The sequence below is a fragment of the Maniola jurtina genome, chromosome 9 (assembly GCF_905333055.1).
Source record: "Maniola jurtina chromosome 9, ilManJurt1.1, whole genome shotgun sequence".
Classification (NCBI taxonomy): domain Eukaryota; kingdom Metazoa; phylum Arthropoda; class Insecta; order Lepidoptera; family Nymphalidae; genus Maniola; species Maniola jurtina.
The window spans coordinates 12,456,151-12,483,787 of NC_060037.1; the positions used below are offsets into that span (position 1 = coordinate 12,456,151).

Consider the following 27,637-nt stretch of genomic DNA (forward strand, 5'->3'; position numbering starts at 1 on the left):
CATAAATAGGGAAAAAATAAATAATTACTTAATTTTTTTTATGAATACAATTATTTTACAATTTTTTTCCTATCATACACTGTTAGGTAAATATCACTATGTTTTTAGCTCTAATGTTCTAAACAGTCTTCAGCCTGCTTCACTTGGTGGTAGAGCACTTCGCTGTTACTACGACACTCCTTCTTGGTGACGTCATCATCTGTGTGGAACTGGTATCCTCTGGACATGTAGTGGAACAGTGCTATTGAGGAAAACATCAGACCCGTGTAGATGAAGGATTGAGTTTCCTGTAAATGACACAAATATTGTATTTCAGGATTAAATATTGTATCTTCAGAACTTACGTTTAGCTCAGACTTTACTAAGAGTTAAAATTAAAGCGAGGCAGAGTTATGACTCTGTGATATAAACCGTCTTATTTTAACTATTTGTTATTTTAATGTCTAGCGCTTGGCTGCAATCATACCTGCTGGCAAGTGATGATGCAACCAACCAAAGATTAAGCGTGCCTGCTTAGAAGATGTCTATTCACCCTCGACTGGAAAATGCCTATATTAAAAACCGGTCAAGGGCGAGTTTCACTCGCACAAGAAGGGTTCCGTACCAAAGTACAAAAAATAACAATTTTAGTTTTTTTGTGATGTAGTACAAATCCATGGTTTTCAAATTGTTCCCTTTACTTGTGCTATAAGACCTACCTACCTGAACGGAACGGAAAGTCCCCTATAGGTTTTTCGACAGACACGACAGACAGACAACAAAGTGATCCTTGATTCTGTTTTTCCTTTTGAGGTACGGACCCCTAAAAATAGATCTTAAACTCTAAATAAACTCTGTTTAAAGTCGAAACACTACTAGCTTCCTTTAACACGAACTCGTTGCCTGTCGCCAACAACACTGTCAGATATAAACAACACACCTGTTGATAATGGACGAAGACACGCGTGACAATAATGATGAGGACATTGCCCGCCGCCTCGGTGAGCAGCCACACGGCTGTCATGACGGCTTTCATGCTGCTCGGTGCCTCCTTGAACGCGAACTCATTGCCTGTTACAGCAAACAATACCTGCCAAGGCGGAAATTTATTTATTCGTGTACCAATAACTTAAAACTTCTTCCAAAAGCCCTAAATTTTGATCAGCATTATTAAACTTTAGGGCTTTTGGAAGAAATTGCTCCAGTAGTAGGAAAAAGTAGGAACTGAATTTTTACATAATACATACTTCAAACTCAAACTCAAAGCATTTATACAAACCATGGCATTCACAGTACCATATTCTTTTTAACTGTCTGAATTTGTAAGATAATGATGTAATGGTGATAATTACTTGATTAAATACGTAACTAAAGCTACGAGGGTTTCAATTACATAAACTTAAATATTAAAGCTACGAGGGTTCCAAATACGCGCAGGTCTGAGAAGAGCCCACAACAAACTCAATTCTTCTCATTCGTTCACTCTTGGGCAGAGTGGTCTTGGTTATGAATTTTCTTTCTCTGCGACTCTTACGATCTCCCTTCAGCGAGGCGTATAATTACAACCGGACATTACTATTTCTCTAGAAACTTATTCCAATTGAAAATAAAACGGAAGCTCAGTTTCCATTCGTGTGGCAAATTAGTAGAGACGCATATATCGAAGTGATTTCCAGGACCGTTCTACCAAGAATATTACCCGCATGAGGATAGATTCAGAATGTTCAAAGTTGCCTGTCATGACTTAAATTGCTTGGACGTATTTCCTGTGAATAGGGAGATGGGAAATAAAGTGGTACTGAAACAAGTATTCCAGAAAATGCAAGGTGTTGAGAAATTCAATATAAGTAGTTAGGTTACGTCAGGATCGATGAAACTTGTTTACATTTTAAGGTTCCGTAGTAAAATAAGGAACAATTATAATAGAGAGAGTGCCAGCGCGTGCCAGACCTTCGTTATTTTATAAAAGCTGAAAGTTTTCTGCGTATTGCTCCCCGCACAGGGAGGAAGGATAAGCGATTAAACTTTTAAACTTTAAGGGCGTCTGGCAGGGGATTGCTACGACACTAAGCCTGAGATCTATAGAGCGCACTTTGAATTTGCTCAGACTTAAGACACTGTTAAAACGAGACAGCGTTATACCACTGGCATAAATCTGTCTCGTTTTAACTGAAACTTAAGTCTAAGCAAAGTCAAAGTGCACTCTTTAGATTTCAATCTAAGTGTCTGGCAATGCATGACGTGATTTCTAATACTGTTCTGAAGAATATATTTAAAAAAATTAAAGTTATGTGGAAGAAAAAGCGGAATTCTAAAATTTTATATTGAAAGAACACTCAGTTACAAGTCTAATATCGTTAAAACGAAAAGTCCTAGCAAACTTTTACTTTCAATTTACCGTAGAGTGAAATTCAAGAACTCGACGTCTCATTAAACTTCTCTCCAGAGTCCAGGCTCAAGAGGATTTAGGAAACCAGTTTCAAGGACTATACAAAAATAAAGTCGCGTTGGGAATCATAAGGATTTAAAAAAGTGTCTTACAAACTGCCGATGACTTTGGCAAATAGGCCTGGACATTTAATTTTTTTTGAGACGAAAGTCCTGGAAATATGCTAAAAATACTAAAATCTGTGATGTTTAATTTGACTATGTACAATGTATGTATATTGTATATGTATTTAATATGTATATTGTAATACGAATACATGGACGTACTACTGAATGGTACCTACTTTATCGAAAATACTAAAAAATGAAAGAAGTAGGTACTTAAAACTGCGATTTTTAGGGTTCCGTATCTCAAAAGGAAAAACGGAACCCTTATAGGATCACTTTGTGGTCTGTCTGTCTGTCTATCTGTGCGCAACCCTTAGTGCGCAATTCTGACTCGCACTTGGCCGATTTTTATCAGCCATATCAGTGAATAGCTGTCTGTTATATTTAGTTAGTTAATAGATACGAAGACTTACCTCAGCGATAGATATGATCAGGAACTGTGGCAGCAGCAAGGCCATGGTTATTGAGTTGGGCTCTGTTATCACTATCAGCCTCGCTTGCTGAAAATTAAATATTATTAAAAATAAAAATATTTTTTGATCCTCTAAAAATATAATGGATCTATTACAAATGAGTACTTTTAAGAATGAATAATGTATTTTTGATGAGGTTAAAACAGAAACATTCATGTGCCATTAGGTTCTATTGGGTTAATATAGCTACTGAAATATCGATTGATTTGATTTATTTAATGTCTCAAAGAAAGGGGATCAATCATTACAAAAATGTCCGTTTTGCAAAATTAAAACGATCATTTAAATACCTACATGCCTTACTAAAAAGCCAACAAGTATTTATACAAATACTTATACTTATACGAATAGAAGATTTCTTTTTTTTTTAAAGAATATTAGCCATGTTAATCATGACTAATATTCCCCTTTCCCCTCCAACTAAGCGCAAAGCTAATTTGAAATTTGAATTTATACTTACATATGCCTCACCATTTTTATCAATCACAACAGTATACACCCCTCCCTGGTCCAACTGTATATCCCCCATAATTATCCTATCCCCCACTCTAATAGAATATGTAGACATAAAAACTTCCATCTGTGCGCTAATTCCGGGATAAATGTTCGTCTCTACTTCTTTTCTCTTCTCATTATAGAATGTCAGATTTGAGGTCACTCGATTTGTGACGAGAAATCTGAAAATAAATAAAATTATTTTAAATACATTACAAATAACACCACGTACCTTTTTCTGGTGGTTTCATCATTTCTAAGCTATTCGTGAGAGAATCTAGAGACGCGTCGTTTCAGTCAGCCATAAAAGGAAAATGTCCAACAGAAACTCTTAAAGGAATAAAAGTAACTACAGGGTCGGCATTCATCAAACAACCCAAAGCTGAGTGCTCTCCATAATGTTCTCAAAGGTGTGTAAAGTCTGCCAATATGCACTTGGCTAACGCGTTGGTGCGTGGCAAACTATTGCACAAACCTTCTCATTCTGAGAGATTTAACCGGTTCTCAGTAGAGGGCTGACGATGGGTTAGTTGTGATGATGATGAGATGAGGATTTGATCAATGGTCTTACCTTACAACTGGCAACCCCGATTTACTTTTATCTACATTTTCTCCAAATCTCTTTGTGTCATTACCATTTACAAAGAAAGATATCGCTTTATTGTCTTCCAAGAGAAAAACTTCGTCCCGCGCCTCGATACATCTGCCTCCCAAACTCATTAACACATTCTCCGACCCCTTCACTCTTATGTGCTTATTTGAGTAGTGTGAAAGAGAAGGGATGGTGTATATCATGTTGTCACGTATGGTCATAGAGCAAGGGTTGCCATTGTATACGCGAAGCTGAGAAAATCCCGTTTGAGGAAGTTCTGGGTATGTTGTCTGAAAAAAGATTAGATACGGCTAAATAGTTAGATTGAAATAGATTACAGTAGTACCACTTTTCTGTTACTCTGAGAGGATACCCGTGCTCTGTAGTGAGCCGGTGATGTGTTGATGATTGAATTGAATCATTAGTCTGAGCACGTAATTAGGGAAAATGCATAAAATAGTTTCCTTTTTTATTTCTATTAATATTAATTATTTCATTTCTGTTAGTATTAATTTAGAACATCTCATAAACTCGGTAGATAAGAACATAGTACTTAGCTGTTATACATAATATATAATATTATGGTCTAAGAACCCAGTGTCGCCAGACGTTACTTTTTTCTGAGAAATGAAATAAATGTGTGTGATAGAGTAGTGTTAGCGCATATTTGCTAGTTTGTATATTACGACTCAGACTATAAGTAGTATACTAAATATTATGTTATTTTTCCATCTATCTGGCGGAAATTATCGCCGACAGAAAGTATCTGTCAGTATAGAATATGAGTAATTGGCAATCTTCTGTCAATTACAAAATGTTTTAATATAGGTATCTTTAGCAGCTGATATCTATAAATTGGCCTGCGGCACAAGTTAGCAGATAAGCGCATATTAGTAGTACACCTACACACTAATCCCACACATTTAGTTTCTTAGAAAAACAGTTTAGAATAACAAACTTAGAATAACAGCGTTGTGGTTAATTTGTGTATCTACAACATAGCTGAGTTCGGGCCTTTTCGTTGGCAGCAAAGTGACACATAATGTTATAGACACTGTTAGATTTTAAATCGTTATCTTTGTGTTTAATCTATGTTGGAGCAACGAATAAACCTTATTCTATTCTATACTAAAAATAAGTAACATCTGGCGGTCCCGGAATCTTGCTCTATTATGCAAGTTACCTTAATATAAATTTCGACGAGCGCCGAAGCAATAAACGCTACGCCCGCCAAAACGCCCCCGAGAGTCAATTTGTGCAGAGGATTTGTGAGAATATTGCGCCTTCCCAGCAGCGGGTATAGATACTGGAACAAACAATAAAGAACTTGGCTTTGTATCTACCTGCGCATACTAATGTACAGTCGTGCGTTAAATATTCGCTCGCGATTATTTCCCATAAGAAGAATTAACGTTTGACCTCTACAACTGCAGCGTAAAAGTAGAATATCACCTTATCAGAGGTCCAATAAAAAATTCAACCAAGGAATTAAAGAACTACCTACTTTATTTAGGTAGATACCTACTTACCTTTTGGAACAACGGGATGAGGATAAGTATGCAAATAGGTCCGAATACTTGTAGTTGGTCCGGTTTGATTGTGATGAAGCCCAGGCGACCGTCCATCTTCGTGGCTTGAAGCGTCCATCTTGAGCCCTTTAAAAAATGTTTTTTTTTAAATCTAGGGTTATCTCTTGGCCTTATAAGTGGACAGTAAAGAGTTTGGTTCCCGGCAGGGGCAATTAATAATTTCTAAATTGCCTTTGTTGGGGTCCTAGAAATACCTAAAGTGCTAGAATGGTGAAATCGCACCGGAAAGCGCAGCGCTGGTCCTGGGTGCAATGCCACGTAGAAACCGATTAGGGGTTTAAACCCCTTCCAGGTTAGCCCGCTTCCGTCCACCACTGAGTTAGGTCTAAGAGCCGATTCATACCAAGCACGTACATGTGACCACGCGCGTAGTGATGCGTGTGAATCCATAGACATGACAGCACGCATTACGTCTACGCGAAGGTTCACGTCACGCAAGCGGTATGCCATATCTCATACGGTTCCATACATTACAATTTATAACGTCATGGTACGCGCTACGTCTACGCTTACGCGACGCATACGCGGCCTGTGTGGCCGACGCTTTAGTCAAGGGATAACAATTATTGAAACACTGTATAAAAATACTGCTTTAAAAATAATACATTACAATTTACAAACTTACCAACTGGTCCAACAATGCCCAGAACACAGGTAGTACGGTGAACAACATGACTATCGACAGCGTTTTCTTCACGTCTCGTATAAACCGCTTGTCAAACTTGTGTTGTGTACTGTCTAGCCAGTGAGATTGCTTGTCGCTTTTTCCTTTCATTATTGTATTTTTTATTCCCAACTAAAAAAAAAAACTTTTCTTGTATACTGCAGAAGTGACAAAATGAAATGTTAAAAAAATTTTGGTCATACCGCAGAACTGAAAACAAAAATACACTAACAGATAAGAAGATAGAAGTTATGCTCACGCAGCTTTGACTGGGGAAGGTCACGGGTCCAATTTTTAGATAGGTTAATTTGGGAATATGTATTTTTTTAACTAGCTCAGACCTAGTCTACTGTCTATAAAAATAACCTTTTTTACCGTGGGAAATACTAGAATCTTAGTCTCAAGAGAAAGTAGAAAGATGTGAAAAAGGCATAAAATATACCTGATAAAATCGCTGGCAACAACTTGCAGGTTCGTAACATATTATCTAGGCGAAAACATGCAAGTCCCGGGAGAAATTTTGGAAAATATATAACTTGGCAATCGACCCAGGAACTTTCGAAGGCTTTCGTTTCGAGGCTATTCGCTTAGTAGTTTTTCAATCTCCGACAAGATAAAGTTCAAAAAGTAAAAGATCTACATACATCTTCCATCATACTCGACCCATTCTTCATAGTAACACAAAAAGTTCTGAGCTTATCTCGTAGAAAAACAAGCGAACCAATAAAGTTCTAGGATAAACTTTGCAACAATGATAAATATATTCTTCCATTTCTTGCTTGCGAAAGAAAAAGTTTGCGGGTTCGGCCTCGATCCTGTACTTTTGGCGTTGTAGATCTCTTCAAGATAATCAATTAATCAATCAACATATATTGATTGATTAATTGATTAATCAATCAATCGTGCAGGACTGCCTTACTAAGAGAACGACACCAACAGAAAAAAATCCTGTACATTGAAAACTAAGTGGACAAATAGTTTGGTTTCCTTCGGACGGTATGATATGGTGAATTATTTCACAGGTTTTGAATAAAACTACCGTTTCAAAAAATGAGCGCTAAAGTTTTTAGCAAAATATTACGAGTAGCATGAACTACACAGAATGTGCGTTCTGACTTCGGACACGCACTTGAACTTTTTACCCGACAGCGGCCAAGCCAACAGGAAGGATTGATTTTAGAAGTGTATGTAAGTATGTATGTATGTATGTTTGTATCCAGATTCTGTGTGTTCCACCGTAGCGCCTAAACTATTAGGCCGATTTTGATGAGCGAGGTGTCAATTGATTGTCTCCAAAAATATTTTTTGCTATTGTATCGAGTGGGGTATCAAATGAAAGAGGAGAAAATTCTGAATTCATGGCTATAAATGTACAACAACACTAAAATACACCAAACGACGGACAAACAATTTTACTCAATATTTGAGTGTTATTAAGAGGATCGCAGATGGGTTTTAGTTTTCAACTTTGTTTTGCTTATAATTACTGTTCAATACTTACAGAGACGCATTTCACGAAGTCAATCACCATGTTTCCTTCTGGTCTCTTCATAACATATCTGCTTTTGGCACTAACGAATATCACTGAAACAGTAGGTAGGTATAGGTAGTATAATTTTATTTTACCTTATCTATTTATTGAGTGAATAAATATTATCATGAATCGTACCATATGGAAATGAAAAAATCCAATTAATACAACATCAAATATCTTTTTTACATAAAATATCATTGATCAAATATTATAATTGTAAATACGAGAGGCACAAAATAAACAAAGCTTGGCAAACACAGTGAATAATTTTATCTGAATATTTTTGCCGAATAAATAGTTCTTTATGTACCTACGTATTTAGTATTCTATCATATTAGTAGTAGGTACAGTATTACGAGTATGTTCTCAAAGATGTGTGAAATCTGTCCATCCACATTTGGTCAGCTTGGTGAACTATGGCCATTCTGAGAGGAGACCCGTGCTCTGTAGGTAGAGAGCTGGCATTGGTTGATTATGATGATACTAGAGGAAGCCCGCAACTTCGTCCGCGTGGATTTCGTTTTTTGTTAATCCTGTAGGAACTCTTCGATTTTCCGGGATAAAAAGTACCCTATGTCCTTCCACAGGATGTACCTTGAGTCTGTGCCAAATTTCATTAAAATCGGTTCAGCAGTTGGGCCGTGAAAACATAGCAGACAGACAGACAGATAGACAGATACACTTTCGCATTTATAATATTAGTATGGATTTTTTTTGCAATATCTTTAACGCTAATTTATAATATTCTAAACTAATCCTAATTTAACTTAAACCTAGTTTTTTTTTTGTCAAGACTTGAGGTAATAAATTTGAAATTCATAATAATTAGAAAATAATGAATTTCGAAAACTTCCGTTTGGGATTCGAATCATAAACCACCCCTTTTAAGGCTACAGCGCTTATCTCTGTGCCAGAGAGGTTATTTCAGAGCTGTGAAATGAACATGATACACAAGGAAACATGTTTTCAGTGATAACACATCTCTACCATATCACTAATCACTATTCATATTATAAATGTGAAAGTGTTTGTTTGTTAGTTTATTGGTTTATTGATTTGTCCTTCAATCACTTCGCAACGGAACAACGGATCGATGTGATTTTTAGGGTTCCGTACCGCAAAAGGAAAAACGGAACCCTTATAAGTTCAGATGGGTATAGAATTTATTAGAGACCCGGAGAGTGACATGAACTATTTTTTATGCCGGAAAATGAAAGAATTCCCGCGGGATTTAAAAAAATTTACAGGGCTCTCTCCGTCACTTACTTCATACAATCGTAGTTCCAATTTCATTTGAATATTAAGCAACCAAAGTCCATGAAAGTTTGCAGACATATCTAGAATCTAATATCTGTGCCTGTGGTGTTTTTGATTTTTCTAAAAATATGTAGTTTTAAAATTACAGGGGCTCTAAGATTTGTATGTGAATTTTTAAGACCGCCTAACTTTGAAACCGAATATTTTATCAGAAATCTGGAAAACCACAGGCATAGATATTAGTTTCTAGAATATGTCTGCAAAATTTCATGGACTTTGGTTGCTTAATATTCAAATGAAATTGGAACGACGTTTGTATCGAGCAATGACTTTCTAAGCAAGGACATCGCACTGGCGCGCATAACAAGGGACCAAGTAAGTGTGCTTATACTCGGTGTAAGCACACTTTCTTCATTAGCCGCATGTTGACTGCTAAGCTGTCAAGATGCCTAAATGCGCGATCAAAAAGTGCCGAAATAATACGTTAACGACGCAGAAAAGATATGGTGTGACTTACCACCGGTAAGTTAATTTTATTTACGTAAGATAACATGCGAAAAAGTGTAAAATACTTAGTAAAACCATTGAAAACACTAGAAATATCTAAAATTATTTACAATGTTCCCATTCCTTTCTCTCACGCACATCGGAAAGAGACAGATGGAAGGGCGCGTCACGAATGTCGGAAAAACAAAACTGTGGAGTAGCTTTTTTTTGTTCAATGTAAAATCTATATTATTTATTGTTGTATCATTATTATTATTATTGTATCATTTTTGTATCACATTTATTTTATTGTCTTTTGACGACCTCCGGTGCGCAGTGGTAGCGCGGTGGATTTGTATGACGAGGGTCCCGGGTTCGATTCCCGGCTGGGCCGATTGAGATTTTCTTAATTGGTTTAGGTCGGCTGGTGGGAGGCCTTTGGCCGTGGCTACTTACCACTCTACCGCCAAGCGATTTAACGTTCCGGTACGATGCCATATAGAAACATCTATAACGGGTATGGATTTTACCCCACTCCTACAAGTTAGCCCGCTACTACCGTAAACTGTATCATCACTTTCCACCAGGTGTGATTGCAATCTAGGGCTTTTAATTTTTTTTTAATATAAATCATCCCACGTAAAACCATATACATATAACTAGTAGGGCGCGTGAGTTCGCGGCCCGCAAGCGGACCGCAGTTTTTCTGCTCATCAAGTTGAATTTCGGGTCCTGATCATTTTTTGCCAAGAAACCACTCTTCCATCTTTTATAATCTTCGAGATAGACACCGGCGAAATTTGTATGGCCGCCATATTGAATCCGCCATTTTGGTTTTATTTTTCAGCTCCCTGTCTATTGGATGAAGTTCTGAGTGACATTTGTTCGAGCACCCCCCACCTATCTTCAATACCCTGGCCGTGCTCCTCACCGAAATCCTCAATCATCAGCTCTATCCATATTTTTCCTCCGAATCATTTTTTGTCCTCTATACGAAACTATCGGTAAAAAAAAAACATACAAAGAGGTGATCAAATGAGTCAGTCAGTCTGTCAGTCAGTCAGTCAGTGAATCAGCATGAGCAGATATAGTATAATAGTTATATAGTATAGATATAGTATAATAGTTTCATATTTACAAAAACGAAAAATCTCTCAAAGAAATAACAAAAATTAATAGTGCTACACTACTCCATTCCATTTTTTGTTCAAGTTTGCTTCTAAAATCACCTTATTCAGCTTCGAGTGCTTATCGATTTACATTGCGGCTTAATCACTAAGGTTAGTTTACAGGACTTGAATGTTAGCGGGAATGTATAAATGGAGCAGTTGAAGCTACATAAGGTGAATTTAGAAACGTGTGCCATGTTTGGGCTCTTGTGTTGAATGACGTGATGTGTCCATGCTTAGAAAGTCATTGGTATCGAGCAAGTGACGGAGAGACCCCTCTTAAATGTTAAATCCACGCGGATGAAGTCGCGGGCATCCGCTAGAGGCCAAATAGTGCAATATAGAACCTTCCCAATATAAATGACCTTTTCAAAACAAACGGAGGTCGTAAGTTATATATAGAAAATTGTTTGTAGTTCCGATATACAACGATAAAGGCGATTGTAATAAACGTCACCACTCACGATTCATGGCTTGTTTGCTGCTGTTCATTCATTTGTGAAATTGTTGTACGAGGTAGTCTTGTGGCATTTAATTTCCTTTATCATGAACTTATCTCAACATATCGATGGCCCACTACTGAGCACAGTCTCCTCTCTGAATGAGGATTCCGTCCATAGCCTATCACGCTGGCCAAATGTGGATTGGTAGACTTTACACACCTTTGAGAACATTATGGAGAACTCTCAGGCATGCAGATTTCCTCACGATGTTTTCCTTCAAAGCAAGTGATATTTAATTGCCATACATCCGAAAATTTAGAGATGTGTGCCCGGAATCGAACCGTGACCTTCCAAATAGGGGTTGACATCTTAACCACTAGGGTAAACACCGCTGTATACTAGGCTTTCACTAGTTGTCTAAAGTTCCGTACCTCAAAAGGAAAAAAGGAACCCTTGTAGGATCACTTCGTAGTCTGTCTATCTATCTATGTGTCTGTCGTGTCAAGAAACCTATATAGGGTACCTACTTCCCGTGGACCTAGAATCATGAAATTTGGCAGGTAGGTAAGTAGGGGGAAAATGATTGCTGCCAGCTGTGCCTACTATGATCCAGAACAATAAAAACCGACTTCAAAAACGACAAACACTAAAAAGTAAAAAATAACTTTTGTTTAGCTACACGTGTAATGCACCTAGGTATGAAGTCGAGCGAGCATATTAAAACAAAATTAGAAATCCAAGAGTGAAGCTCGCCCGACTTCATACCTAGGTGCATTACACGTGTAGCTAAACAAAAGTTATTTTTTACTTTTTAGTGTTTGTCGTTTTTGAAGTCGGTTTTATTTTTCTTTTGAAAATTTTTTATTTCACAATTTTTAGTGGCCCTACTGTACTATAATATGCTGTGCCCAGTTAAAACCCTACTGTTTACTAAGCTATTACACTGATCGCGAGCAATTTGCTCCTATCCATTGAGGAGTTCTGTTCTCCATCTCCGAAGATATTCATCAGATCTTCACCAAATTTATATGGGACCACCTGCACAGTATACCCTTTCAAACAAAAAAAAAAATTCCAAATCGGTCCAGGGGTCTTTGAGTAATCGGGGAACATACATAAAAAATAAAAAAAATAAAAAATAAAAAATAAAAAAGATCCCGACGAATTGAGAACCTCCTCCTTTTTTGGAAGTCGGTTAATAAGAAGAACCTTACCTATAGACATTAGTACAACTAATCCTGGAGCGCCGAAAGCCAAGGAATAACAGTCTTTATCCCCAAAGCAATGGACTTCAGACCGCAATATAGGACACACGGTCTTCGCAATCAAACTGCCGATGCAGAGGTTGAAGTAGAGTATACTGAAGTACATCGCGAGCTGTTTCTCTTGCTGGGGCAGTATAAACTGGTCTCCGCCGAACGCGGTGACACATGGCTTGATGCCCCCTGTGCCTACTGTGATCATAAACAGACCGACGATCGTGCATACTCTGAAAGAAATCATTAAATTTCATCAATCACAAACATTACACAGTAATATTATTAGGCATACACATTTAAAATATTACGCGTACAATCTGAGAAAGGACTCGTTCATGGGTATCTGTGCTAAACCGCCAATCTTTTTCCAATCCAAGGGATTTACGAGTATAAGTACCTACTTGCCAACGAGCGGCGGATGTCTGATTATTCTCAGCAGGATCCCTGAACAGGTCTTACCTCAATTTACATAAGTTATAAGGCAAATCTCTTTTCAAGACAGCAAATTGACATTTTATTACATAGAGTAGGTACCTACCTTTTCGGTAGTTCTAGTTGAGGTATCGCGGTAACAGCAACAAGCATGTTTCCAGCTGCGTATACTAACATCAAGTACAAAATGGTCCTAAAACGAAAAAATATTTATATTAAAAAAAAACTGTAAAGTAGAGAACCAAGGATGTGCGAAGATGCGAAGCGACATTATGCATTAGCGGAACTTACAAAATAAAATCAAATAGTTTAGCTTTTGAAACTCTTTTCCACCAAAACTAAAATGAGGTACCTAGGCATGAAAATGAATAAGTCACTCAAAAGAGAGAGCTATGCTTGAAGTTTCTCTACGTGATCAACTCAAAAATGAAGAGATCCGTAGAAGAACCAATGTAACTGAAATAGCTCAACGGGTTTCAAAGCTGAAATAGCAATGAGCAGGGCAGTTAGTTTAAAACCTATAGACGTTGGGGTCCCACAGTCCCACAGGAAAGTCCAGTGTGGGAAGACCCTCTACTAGGGCAGACGACATCAAACGAGTCATAGGGAGTTCTTGCGCCAACTGAATCTAGCTGGATTCAGGTGGCACAAGAACGTGGCGTGTGGAAGTCCCTATAAGAGACCTATGTCCAGTCTTGGACGTCTATCGGTTGATAATGATGATGAAAATTAAGCGATCTATTGGTGGGTTTTACACACATCATGCTTCAACGCACATCCCACATGAAGGGGCAGCCTTATACAATAAAAAGTTAATACCTACCTAAACTTCCCCAGATAGTTGTCAGCCAGAATTCCACCCAGAATGGGGAAGAAATAAACAAAACAGCTGAAAACATGGTAGATCTCCGTCGCTCCCTCATCTGAGTAACCCAACTTACTGCGCAGGTATAGTGTAAGGAACGCTGAAAACACGAGTAAAAATATGAAGGCCGATTTAAAAAAAGCTTGTGACGATAGCGCAGCGCGATTGCAACGCATCGATGTTGCAACGTACGTATTCAACTTCTATAGAAGATGTGACTGATTAGTGGTGATAATTGTTACAAGAAACATAGGGTGGTTAAGACTATCGTTGGACTTCGTCTGTGTTGGTGTTAGCTGGCTTATTTTTCTAGAAAGCGCTCTAAGGGGGTGCCGTGCGTATGTCGGCGAGCGCCGGCACAGACGGGGTCCATACTCTTGTTACAAATAACTACAAACTTGACATTGGTTAATCTTTGTAAAGCCAGACGAGAGAGAGAAAAAAAAGACTATCGTTTTTTTGCGCGCTTATATTATTATAACAGCTATGCAACCACAGTATGTATTTAATCCGTTTTGAATCCAGGAAGTTACGGCTCGAAGAGGTGCTGTAAACGCATTGCCTCGGGTTTGTTCAGTACACCGCAGTTAAGTACCTCTACCTACTTAAATTACCAAAATTATTTTAATTCCAAAAAATAATATCGTCATCAGCATGAAAATTTAAGAGATGCGCTGCTATCGATGTATTTTATTTTCGCTGCAATATTCCGACCTTATCGTTAAGTTAATGGAAAGTCGTAAAACGAAACGTCTCATTTTTGAACATTCGTGTAAAATTTTATTATCCAAGGGTGGAAGATAGATATACCTTAATGCCTCACTACTTATATCTAAGAAATAAAGTCAAAACTCATCTTTTGACCCGACTGCGGCAAAGTCCAAAAGGAGGGTTATGTGTTAACCTTGACTTTTAACTAATCAATCGCTCAACCGATTTTGATAAATGATACGTCATTAGATTCGTCTTGATAACGCAAATGTCACTGGGTAGGTACATAAAATTGTAAAAAAATCAAAATGACGAATGAAAATTATTTATTTAATGTGCCGGCTGAAAAAATATAGTGCGAACCGCAATCAGGGTTCTTTTGAAAACTTTTTAAACTTACCTCTCATGCCCGAGAAGGAAAATCTCTCGCAGAACTCTGCGAGCATAATAATTATAACTACCCTCGGAAATCGCTCGCTCGCCTACAAAACATAAAAACAGAAATCGTTGGGTTACATTAGTTAATCCATAGTAAAAGCACGTAAAATACCTATCTACTAAACGCTAAAGTGACGTAAAGTCGTGTCCTCACTAGGCGAACAGAGAGCGGCTGATCGTTTGCTTCCAGTTTGCCATACAGCACATAATGTACGAAGTTTGCAGCGTTTCGCTTGCCAACTCATTCAGTGGGCGGCTGATTCGCAGCGAAAGATACTGTAGGTACATTGATTTGACCGTTTACTTGTATTTAGCGATTGATACGCCGCTCAGAGTCAGCCAGCAGACAGTCAGCCGCTCACTGTTCGCCGTATCCCGGCCTAAGTCGTAGATTTTCTGAGTTGAAAAATGCGCCGCTTGGGGTTTTGTGCTTTTGCACACGTGGTAGACTATAGCCACACCTTGCCGTTCAGAGAGCAGACATGTGCTCAGTAGTGGGCTGGCGATAGGTTGATCATGACGATGATGATGACCATCATAGAACTGCTCTGTCTATTCTCTATACAAAAACCTCAATAAGCTGAAATACCGACAAACTCAGACAACTTTCTATTTTAGTGTTATTTCTGTAAACTTTGTTAATTTTTCAGGATTTTCACTTTAATTTATTATCTGCAACAGTGATTTAGCTCTCCAACCAACAGAACTAACAAGAATCTGTTACAAAGTAATATGTTCTCAAGTTACAAGCTAAAAACGTGTCTACTACGTTGATGGTAATTAATAACTTTGTTCCCGGCACTGAAAGTCGTGAGGCACTTTGTCTTTGTTTTGTTCTCGTTAATTAATTCTCTGTGTATCGCAAAACTGCTGTACCTAGGAACGGAAGTACCTACTGTGTTGGTACACAGGAAATACAGTGCCACCAAAATGCAGGCAAAAACTTTATTACTATTTTTCACACATTTTTCTAATATTTTAGCATGAAAGACCAAGGTTGCACAAGTTTTCCACACAATGTTTTTCGCACATAACTTCGAAAAGTTAAAACTGCGTGCTCGCTATGTCTTGCAAATGTTTTTACAAAACGACTATCCACAATTTTCATTAATTTAAAAAGATAATTGTAAGTACCAACCGTCGTTTTGGTGTCCCCATTTCTGACATTCACCTCTTTAGACACCACCGTAACCATTACGATACGACCACAGGATACGACTTATCTATCTCACTCACCACTTGGGTACTGACTATCATAAAATATAAGTTCAGTTCTTTAGATCTTAAGATATTCACAATCAAAGGACGACCGCGACGGTCTATCGTAACAATGAGAAATAAAGTAATAATAAATTATCGAGTTATACAAACCTTATGCCTATTTATAAGTTTAATATCTTTTACTGATCAAATAAAACAACACGAGACAGATTCTAGATATAATTTTATTATTATTCCTACAGCGGAAATCATTTTTCAGACGGTTAAGGCTAGGACACACACGTCGCAAGGCGGCAGCGATGTAAAAGGCGCGACTGTAACGGCTTGCGCAGACGAGGGACTAGCCTTTAAAAAGTGAGTCTTCGATCTAATAAATAATTAACATCTATAATTATAGGTATATTATTAAACTGTAACTGAACGGTTTATGTACATTAAATGTATTTTGAAAATTTTAATCGGAGGAAACCTTATTACCTATATAGACTCCGAAACAATTTTTTTTGGGAAATTTTTGTCTGTCTGTCTGTTTGTACGCACATCACGCAAAAACTCCTGAACAGATTTAAATGAAATTTGGTACAGTGGTAGCTGATACTCCGGGTTAATACATAGGGTAGTTTTTAAATAGTAGTACGTTAGTTTTAAAATTAGGGATTCTTCGGTATACGGGATCAAACTTTTTATCGATTTTACTCTACAACTCTGAACCAATTTTCACAATTCCTTTTTCTTTACAAAGGTTGTACTGTCAGGTTGGTACTATGTGGTAGTATGTAAGTTTGGTGAAGATCTGATGAATTGTTTTGGAAATAGCGAATGGAACTCCTCAACGGGTAACAGCCAATCGATCGCGACCAGTACCTATAATAGCTTAGTAGAAAGTAGACTCTTAACCATATTATGTCTATCCCGTGCGAAGCCGGGGCGGATTAACTAGTATTGAAGAAGTCTCCAGTTTTTCTAATATAACTAAGTAGATAATAAATAATACAAAATGTTTGTACCTAGATAGATACACCTAGTTATAGCAGTAGTTTTGCAAACATCTTATCTTTTCATTATTTTGTTAGCGTTGTTAGCATTGTCTTAAATATTTAAATGTAAATATATGGCTGACGTGGCAATTAAACAATAGACAAATACAAGTACTTATTCCGACTTTCTTTACGGAATTTAAAAGGTAGGTTACTTTACTATAACATGTTTTATCAAGATGGGATAGGTATTATTGGCGTGGGAACTGTGTTGAAAAAAAGTTTCATAAAATTACGACAGGCTTCTTTCGTGGTTAAATATCACTTTTTTATTCTGTTTGTTTGTCTATCAGTCAGCTACGCCAGAAGACTCCCTCGTCGCTTTTTCATTCAGCTTCGCCTATTCGACCTTCATTAGGCTACAGAAGTAGCTGGCGGAATACCTATATTCAGAAGGCAAATGGTCTGATGTTTTTATTGCTATAAAAATAATGCCAGGTGATATTGTATTCGAATCCTAATGGATCTTTAAGCTAAGCCATGCTAAATCCAATAAGTCTTGAATATTAAAAAGTTTTTTGTTTTCTCTTTGTTAAGAAGTGACTCAATGATTTCAACATTTTAAAATAAATAAAAAATATCTCGCAATATACAAAATCTTGCATATAACGGAACGTTAGTTCCAAGCGGTTTGTCATTTTTAATTTGACAATGACATTCAGTTCAAATTAAAACGGTTTTGTGACGGTTTTGGTTTGTTCTGTTAGTGGTAAACAAAAAAGAAATAATAAAATAAAAGTATTAAGTAAGCCTAAAGTCCGAAAATGAATTAATTATTGTGTGATCCAAGCAACATATATTATAGCAAACGTAAACAAAAAGTAAGTAAATCTTGATAATAGCGGAGCAAAAGGAATGCTTAGGACTATAAATTGATCATTAAATCATATTACCCTAGTCAAGACGCCCCATAATAATTATTAGTTTTATCCAGCTATCATTACATCAAGCCTCTATTGATGAAGATAGTCTCCATGGAACAGAAATAATTGTCTTTTCTAAGTTCCTAACATGTAGTTGTACATTTGAGTCACAGGCCCCATAACTATTTTGGTCTTTGTATTTGTATTTATTTATTCTTCGTTTCAGACTTATAAAAGCACTTACGAAAGTCACAATACACTGAAAAAATAAGTCTACCAAATATGTAGGGTCTAAATAATACCAAAATAACAATAGTAACAATAGTAAACCAAATTTCTAATACCCAAACCAACCAAATAATACATAACCAAATTTCTTTGTGTTACAGATAAAAAATGTCAAGCTCAAGAATACCATCACCAGCTCGCTCCCACGGCGTACCTACTACCATAGTGCCATCACCTCGTCCGCGTCAATCTCGACGCACAAGAAGTGTATGCTCTGCAACATCTAACACATCTCTACGCCTGACCGCAGTCATTCAGGATCCTTTCGAAATGTCTCTGATGCCTGACAGAATGTCTATGTTGAATGATGATACGGACATACAAATTCCTGGTCGTAAGTTGTTTTATTGTATGACAAAACCTAAGACGTTTTCGTGTTGAAGGGTAGTTTTTAGCAATCATCATCATCACATTGCTAACCCATTACTGAAGAAAAGTCTTCTCCCAGAGTGAGAAAGATTTAGGTCATAGTCTACCACACTGGCCAAGATTGCACACTGCAGATTTGCAGACAATGTTCTCAAAGATGTGTACCTTTGCGAACATTATGGAGAACTCAGGCATGAAAGTTTCCTCACAATATTTTCGTTCACTATTAAAGCAAGTAATAGTTAATAGCTTAAAGAGCATGTAACTGAGAAGTTACTGGTCCATGCCTGGGATCCTCGAGACATGTCTTCTTCTTCTCTCTCTGAGCTGGTTTCCGCACTTAAATGTTTCTGTCTGTTTGAGTCCACATCCATGCGAGACATGTCTTAATTAGTAGGCTATCAACGCTCCTTTGTAACATCAACCATAAAATTGCTTTACCACCCTTAGGTTGATTGTCACTTGTACATCATAAAACTACAAAGTCTTTTCTCGCTTACAAAACCATACTATAAACTGTAAGAACCCACTGAAAAAAGTGATATCTTCAAAACACAGTATTTGTATACCAATATTTTGGTCTCTATAATATTTATAATTTATAATCCATATTTAGTGAACTACAAGCTTCATCATCACAGAAAGTATGCTAATTCAGTTTGCTTGTATCCAGCATGCATAATTTCTTGGATATCTCAAACAGGCCATCTGGTGCTCAGAGACTAACTTAAAGGCCTTACTTGGCCACCGATTGTGTATGTTGACATCTAGAAGCCTCATCCTCACAATCCATAGGCTAACTTAAGCTCCCTGTATTTCTAGATTTTTTGAGGTCCATATAACTAAAGGTATTCTTCCGGTTCCTCAATGCCTGACTTACAATAAAACAGATCCTTTCCTCTAAAAAAACCTGTTTCTTGATATGAAGTCCAGGTCCTTTCTATCTAGTTATTTCATGGTAGTAACTCACTTTATACCTTGAAAACTGTGTAGTATTAAATTATAGTTAAACAAAAAACCAGCCAAGTGCAAGTCAGACTCACTCACTGAAGGTTCTGTATTTCAGAAGAAGTAACATGGTAAAAATTACTTTTGTTAACGAACTGCAAAAATAGTTTTGTTTGTAGAAGTTTATTGTTAATATCCAGTTTAAGTTTATAGAAGTCTGAGCCTTAGTGAATTTGTGATTTAAGTACACTAAGTTAGATTATTGAAAATTGTTGTCAAAAATAGTTAAGCAAATTCATGGTTGACTATACCTACCAGTACTAAGTACTTGAGTGAAGCATGGCCTAAGTGATTAAAATTGTTTATGTTAAATGCAAATCCTTGTCATTCTGTTCAAAGGCCCAAGTTGGTGGAAGAGATTAGGCAACCATTCTAGAGATGTCACTGAAATACTGCAAGAGGCAAAGGAAAATGAAGCTATTGTGAAAGTGAATAATGTAGCAGACGAATTTGATGTTGAAATTTTGAGGTAAGCTTTATTTACCTTTTTAACCGACTTCCAAAAAAGGAGGAGGTTCTCAATTTGTCAGCATCTTTTTTTTTTTATGTATGTTCCCCGATTACTCAAAGACCCCTGGACCGATTTGGAAATATTTTTTTTGTTTGAAAGGGTATACTGTGCAGGTGGTCCCATATAAATTTGGTGAAGATCTGATGTATATCTTTGGAGATAGAGAACAGAACTCCTCAATGGACAGGAGCAAATTGCTCGCGATCAGTGTAATATCTTAGTAAACAGTAGGGTTTTAACTGGGCATGGCATATTATAGTACAGTGGGCTCGAGTCTTTTTGACGACTACTTACTGAAGTAATTGTCAAAAACTACTGTTCTGTTTCAACTGTGAAATAATTAGTATACAGAAAAATATAGAGGATGCGCGGCTGGCGTAAATCAAGCTAGTTTTAGTTGTGTCAAGAAAGCCTGGCTCCACAGAACTCTGCTGGTGTGTGTTGCGCCTTAAACACATTGCATAACGATAGCTGCACAGTAGGACGTCCCACGAAACGTGCGCGTACGCGATTAATGCTAAAAAGGGCACGTGACGTGTAACAGTTATTCCTACACAGGCTTTGTGTGAAAATATGGGAATCGCCTTGGACACATTTTAACCTCATATATCAGTCTTGATGCATTTGGGTATTTTAGCATTTCCAATCTTTATGGTGTATTCTTTTTATTTTTTAGCCAAGAAAAGGAAAATGTGAGTGTTGACTTGCCAGACAGCAGCGACGGGGAATCCATTCACAGCATAGTCATTCCTCAGCGTAAACTATTCACAAATCAAGACAACCGTCCTCAGAAGAAATTGAAAGAAACTATCATTAGAAAAGAGACTTTAGTAAAGATGCAAAAAAGTTACTTTGATCAGACAAACATAGACAAAGAGATTAATGTAATGCCAAAAAAACTGTTCAATCAAGCCTCCAAACCGAAAACAAAACCTGTATTCACTGAAGCACTACTTAATGCATCAGCAAATAAAACTGTTAATGTTAATAAAAGTATGGAAAAACAAACACATCAAGTGCAAAGGCAAGTTCGTAATCTTTTTGGTAACCGACCTGGTACAACAAAAAAGAATGTTTATGCAGAATTCCTTTTAAGTGACAGTGAAAATGAAATTCCAGAAATACAACCCAGGGTATTTGGATTTCAAAAGAAAACAGATCACCAGCAAACCTCAAAACGAAAGAGAAGATCAGGTTCTCAAAATTCAGTTCATTCATCTGCCTCAAATATGACAGATATAGAAATTGCAGAATGGCAACACCTTCCGTCATCAACAATGGTAGAACATCAGTTTGAAGACGTTGGTGTAACACCATTAAAAAGATCAAGGTTAAGCCGGTTATCCAAACCTAGAGAATCTGATATTGCTTCAAATAAAAATAACAGCATTAAAAAGTCTAAGAGGTCTAATTCTAAAATTTTATACCCAGAATCTGAAGAAATGAATGTAATAAACACACGCTCTCGAAGTTCAAACAATTCAAAGAACAATAGTAATTTAATGATAAATAATAACAAATCATTAACAGAAACTTCAAAGAAAAATATATCAAAACTTGGACCGGATGTTTCCATGGATAAAACATTGACTGAAGAAATTTTGCAAGCAGGCTTGGTTAATAAAGAGCATGAGATAACACTTACAGAAGAAAATCAGCATACTGATGAAGCTGATGATGAAAATTTTACCTTAGAGTATGACAACGATGATGAACAAATATTTGATATGAATGTAAAGAATTGTGAGTCAAACCAAAATATTTCTAATAAAGAAAAAAATCATAATGCAGATGTGACGAAAACAGACCGAAATTCGCAAAAACCAAGGAATTCCCCTACTGCTTTAGAAATAACCGAGAAACAGAGTGTGATTGAAAAAATAGATTCCAGCCAAAAAGAAAGTAATCTAAATAAACAAGCTATTCAAAATGTTTCACAAATACAACGAAATGACATGTATGAAGAAGAACTTAATGAAATGAACGAAGAAATAGTTAAAGGCGATGCACTAAAGGGAAGAGAAATAGTAAAAACAGATAAACGTAATGAAAAAAACGGAAATCAAAGTAAACAAGAACTAAGTGAAAATCAAGAAATAGGACTACAAGAAGCTGAAGTTCAAGAAGAAAGTGAAAGCGATCATGAATTTAAACAAAAAGAGACAGAACAAACAGATAATAAAAGTGAACAAATGGAACACAAGCAAATTGAAATAGATAAAAGGGATGAACAACAATCTGACCGTCACAAAACGAATGAACCTAAACAAAAGAACCAACATATAGATACTAATAACGAAAAAATAGATTCAAAAGAACAAACACAGAATTTAACTCACGAGACTTCTGGAAAATCTAAAAATAAGGAAATTTTGAAGTCTCCAGAAGCGGTCCTACACAAAAAAAGTAAGCAAGGTGAATCCTTCAATACACATGGGCGTAACACTAGTTTCAGCAAATCTAAAACTATGATAAAAGATCTGAATATACGACCAAGCTTAGCACCTGCTAGAGATAGCACAGGCCTTACAAATGGCACTATAAATTCAAGCGCTGAAGGTTCCGGTTGGGATTCACATAGAACTACACGAAAAACATTAAGAATGACTTTTGGAAAAGATTTTACACCTAGGAAATCCTTGCGCACTTTAGTTATGGAAAGAGCAGCTAAACGACAGACGAATAATCAAAATGATCAAGTTGCAGATAAATCTAAACGTAAGAGTAATTTCAATGAAACTATTAATAAATCCAAAGATAATTCTAAAATGCAGACTAGTATCAAAAAATTTGCCGATACATCTAGTGTGCACGCAGTTGCTGATAACTCTAAGCATCAGAATAGTTTCAATGAAATTGTAAATAAACCTAATCAATCTAAACGACAAACTTATTTTGGTGATATAACTAATAAAAGGCCCATAGCGAACTCAACAGAATTACCTGATTTTGAATCTTATCAAGAACAAGAAGAAAAATTGGAACGACAACCAGAGAAAAATCTTGAAGAACAATCGGATCAAGAACCAAAGCAAGACAAAGAGGTGGAAATGGATCAAATAGCAGAACAAAATACAGAAAACAAATCGGATCAAAAAGCAGAACACAATCCTGAAGTGGAATCAGATCAAGAACGAGAGCAAAGCGAAGAAGTTGAATCGGATCAAGAAGCAGAACAAAGTGAAGAAGTTGAATCAGATCAAGAACGCAACCAAAATGAAGAATTTGAATCGGATCAAGAAGCAGATCAAAATGAAGTGATTGAATCGGATCAAAAGGCAGAACAAAGTGAAGACGTTGAATCAGAACAAGAGGCAGAACAAAGTGAAGACGTTGAATCAGAACAAGACCTAGACCAAGATGAAGAATCTGAATCCGGTCAAGAAACAGAACAAAATCCTGAAATGGAATCAGATCAAGAACCAGATGAAAATGAAATTGAATCGGACCCAGAAGCAGAACAAAATTCTAAAGTGGAATCTGATCAAGAAACAGAACAAAACGAAGAAGTGGAATCAGATCAGGAAGCAGAACAAACTGAAGAATTCCAATCTGATCAAGAACCAGAACAAGCTGAAGAAGTCGAATCTGATCAAGAACCAGAACAAAATGACGAAGTCGAATCTGATCAAGAACCAGAACAAAATGAATCTGAATCGGATAAAGAACTAGAACAACGTGAAGGATTTGATTCATATAGAGAACCAGAACCGATGGATGTGGATGAAACGTATCACGAATCCTCGGAGCAGTTGAAGCTGACAACTCGTGAAATGTTCTTTGAAAAGTTGAGGCAAGAAAACGCTGAGAGACGACGGAAAGTGGTAAGGAAAAGTCATTATTTATTGATTGCCTACTTGAAATTCGCATCAAGTAGTGTCAGATTCTATTGGATCAAAGTAAATATCAATCCCACTACATCCATGTAATGCTCCCGTTGCTCCTTTGGCTACAGCATATTGAAGAACAAATCAATACACAAACACACTCTCGCATTTATAATATTTGATGGGATGGATAGATTCAAACCAAAAAACCAGTCAAGTGAGAGTTTGACTCGCACACAAAGGGTTGCGTACCGTACCATCGTACAAGATATACCTAACACTTTTAACTGCAAGTTAATGACGGACTGCGCCATCTATATGTGATTTAGGAAATTATTCTTTTCGTGAACACATTTAAATTTTTCTTGTGATGTAACCACAAATTCACGGTTTTCGGGTTTTTCTTTCAATACTGTTTGGCAGGTATGAGGTAGGTAGGTCTTGTGTTCTAAGTCACCAAGAAGTACCCTACAGGTTTTCTTAACCGACACAGACAGACACACAGACAACAAAGTGATCCTATAAGGTTTATTTTTTTCCTTTTGAGGTACATAACCCTAAAAATAGCCAAAATTACCCAAAGAACATAGATATTGGGATTTGTAATTTACAGCAAAAACAACCCGGAAGAAATTAATATATTTTTTATTGTTTGATAATTCACAGCAAGAAAAAGTAATGAACATGCTCAAAGGGCCAAGAGACCCCTTCAGTGCATTTAAGATACCCGAAGTACCAAAACAGAAGCGAACAACAAAGACCACCAAGAAAGTGACCCAGACCAAACTAAAGCCATCCTTATTCTCAAACGAACTACCTCCACAATTCTTTGAGGACTTGAAATATAAGCCGCCCAAAAGGTTCCAAGGAAAGAATGCTCCATGGATCACGAAGAGATTGTACAAGTTTTTGGAAGATAAATTGCAACCAAAGTAAGTATTAAATTTTTTATAGCATAATTTTTATTTTCTTGAGCTGTTTTGATTGAAAATTGAAACTTTGTGTGTGAATGCTATTAAATTAGAGGGTGGAAATTGGAGATATAGTTGAAAATGCACCTTACTGCACTACTGAAAACTAAGCAAAATATTAAATATACAAAAAAAAATATTTGTTTTCATGATATATTGAAAAAACTGAAAAGGGTGCGTTTTCACCCCTATCTCCAATTTCCACCCTCTAATTTAATAGCACTACACAGTTTTTTCTTGAATGACCGATTGATGTATTCCTGAAATAAAAACCTGTGAACGTCTTAATTCCTTTCTATATGACATAAGAAATACCTAGCATATTAAGGAGGTAATAATTAAATCAACTGTTTTCAAATTTTTGGAGTTACATGCATTTTAAGCCATTAAATTCACTTGATTTAAGGAAAACATCGTAAGGAAACCTACATGCCTTAGAATTCTCCATAATGTTATCAAGTCGCTAATTCGCAATGGGCCAGCATAGCCCTTAACCCTTCTCATTCTGAGACGAGACATGTGCTCAGTAGTGAGCCGACGATGATGATACCTCAGTATACCTACTGAATAGTTACTGTGTGTAATTCTACTTCTTTTTTTAGAATTTATTTATTCACTAGCTGATGCCCGCGTATTCGTTCGCGTAGATGTAGGTTTTTTAAAATTCCCGTGGGAACTCTTTGATTTTCCGGGATAAAAAGTAGCCTATGTGCTAATCCAGGGTATAATCTATCTCCATTCTTTTCAGCCCAATCCGTCCAGTAGTTTTTGCGTGAAGGAGTAACAAACATACACACACACACACACACACATACAAACTTTCTCCTTTATAATATTAGTGTGATATTAATTCTACAAGGTTCTTAACATTACTAACTACTATATATAATAACTATAGCTTTTATGTTCGTGCTAGTTGGCCGCTGATCGGTTGATCATGATGATGATGAATTTCTATCACCAGGTACGACTACCGCGCCCGTGTCCGCGCGGAAAAGCTCGTGGAGAAGCTGTATTTGTTCGCTAAGGATGTCCGCAAGTGTGCTCGCGCCGCGCCGCCTCAAGCGATATCGGAGCTGAAGCTCGAGATGGCTCGCCTGGGCATCGTCACCACACACTATCAGTTCTACGGCTTCTTCCACGAGTTCATGCCCCGGGAGATACGGATCAGGGTAAGTCCAGCTATAGACTTAGGGAGATCGCCCACCGCGACTTTTTGCAGCGATACAGCCGCAAAAAACCGGCCAAGTGTGAGTCAGACTCGCGCACCGAGAGTTCCGTACTCCGTACAGGTAAAGCCTTTTCATAAATACCCCACTTGGTATAGTTATCTTACTTTGAAAATTGATAATACTAATTATTCGTTCATGAACCCCCTGTACCCTACCCTTATTTGACAGTTGCTAAATATATTATTTCACTTTTTCAGGTGAATCCCGATATTATGAATAAAATGCCGCAACCCACAAATGTGTTCGGTAACATCTTGGAGGATTAGCAAGATTTGAACAATACCAACGGGATTTATTAAAGGAATTTTAAAAACGGTTGGTCCGATATAAATCCGAGAAAATACTACTGTTGTTTATACAACCAGGCCGAATTCACTTGATCAGTAACCCGAGACACATTATATCTTATGTAACTCTTACCTCTTATGAGAGAGATATGTAAGTTTACGCGTTAGAAAGAGAGCTGTTTATTAAAATTTTAGGCCGCAGTGCTTGTGTGAGCTGAATTGTATTTATATCTTAACAAGTCGCTGTTAAAACATATTTGCAGAGTGCAACTCTGTACTGGAAGGCACTATCAAGGAGTCGGCCATTTTGGATCGTATTTTCTCATATTTGGATTGGATAAATGCGTCTCATTCATGAATGTAATGAACATACATAACTGATATTACAGTAATTTTAATCCTAAATAAATTTAAAACTGAACTTAAATGTTGAATATTTTTGTGTTGTCTTGTAAAGGGCTATTCCTTTACAGCTTCTCAAAAGTCAAATGTTGAGGCAAATCCACACTTGTGCGCGCGCACGTACCGTGCACACAACACGCATCATACGAACATAATGTGGCCATGTCCACGAGTGGTTTACGAGTTGTTCGCGTGCATGTGTGTGCACAATACGGTGTGCACAATATGTTCGTGAGTTTTTGGGAGTGAATACAAACGATATTTTTTATTTATTATTCAGATACAAGTTAGCCCTTGACTGCAATTTCACCTGTTGTTAAGTTATGATGCAGTCTAAAGATGGAAGCGGGCTAACCTGGAAAGTGTATGGCAGTTAAACCCATACTCATGCATAATTTGCAAAATATGGGTGGCCACAGAGACAATGACGCGTCATAGGTTTTCAATGTTGCTGTGTGCGCTGTTCGTGCGCCTGCGCAAGTATGGATCTACTTTTAATTTTATTTTAATGTTAATTTAGCAATCAATGCGCAGGGCCCTGCTTTTGTATCACGTTCTTTAATATAAAATAATTAATTTATAATCATGAATTTCCCATGTAAAAACACTTCTAGGCTAGATTATTATTAAGGTTGTCATAATTGTTTTGAATTACAGATTTCTATTAAATAATAATACT

At 37.0% G+C, this 27,637-nt stretch overlaps 2 protein-coding genes across 6 annotated transcripts; one reads left to right on the forward strand and one right to left on the reverse strand.

Moving 5' to 3' along the window:
* On the reverse strand, positions 1–19,969 carry LOC123868529 (peptide transporter family 1-like). 2 transcript variants are annotated; one of them, XM_045911086.1, is made up of 14 exons: positions 19,601–19,969; positions 14,905–14,986; positions 13,752–13,893; positions 13,035–13,121; positions 12,452–12,726; positions 7,850–7,932; positions 6,310–6,480; positions 5,625–5,750; positions 5,279–5,401; positions 4,075–4,385; positions 3,469–3,685; positions 2,949–3,035; positions 920–1,069; positions 1–287 (listed from the first exon to the last, which is right to left on the reverse strand). In XM_045911086.1, the coding sequence occupies exons 2-14, from the start codon at positions 14,948–14,950 to the stop codon at positions 111–113; spliced, it is 1,995 nt and encodes a 664-aa protein (XP_045767042.1). In that variant the 5' UTR covers positions 14,951–14,986; positions 19,601–19,969; the 3' UTR covers positions 1–110. The 2 variants fall into 2 exon arrangements, with proteins under 2 accessions (XP_045767042.1, XP_045767041.1); XM_045911085.1 differs by lacking the exon at positions 19,601–19,969 and adding an exon at positions 16,081–16,271.
* Positions 17,856–27,637, forward strand: LOC123868525 (myb-like protein X). 4 transcript variants are annotated; one of them, XM_045911080.1, is made up of 8 exons: positions 17,856–18,021; positions 18,453–18,685; positions 20,068–20,197; positions 20,916–23,446; positions 23,483–24,063; positions 24,733–24,998; positions 26,002–26,209; positions 26,467–27,637. In XM_045911080.1, the coding sequence occupies exons 2-8, from the start codon at positions 18,460–18,462 to the stop codon at positions 26,533–26,535; spliced, it is 4,011 nt and encodes a 1,336-aa protein (XP_045767036.1). In that variant the 5' UTR covers positions 17,856–18,021; positions 18,453–18,459; the 3' UTR covers positions 26,536–27,637. The 4 variants fall into 4 exon arrangements, with proteins under 4 accessions (XP_045767036.1, XP_045767035.1, XP_045767034.1 ...); XM_045911079.1 differs by having other exon boundaries at positions 17,857–18,021; positions 20,916–23,741; positions 23,778–24,063; XM_045911078.1 differs by having other exon boundaries at positions 17,858–18,025; positions 20,916–24,063.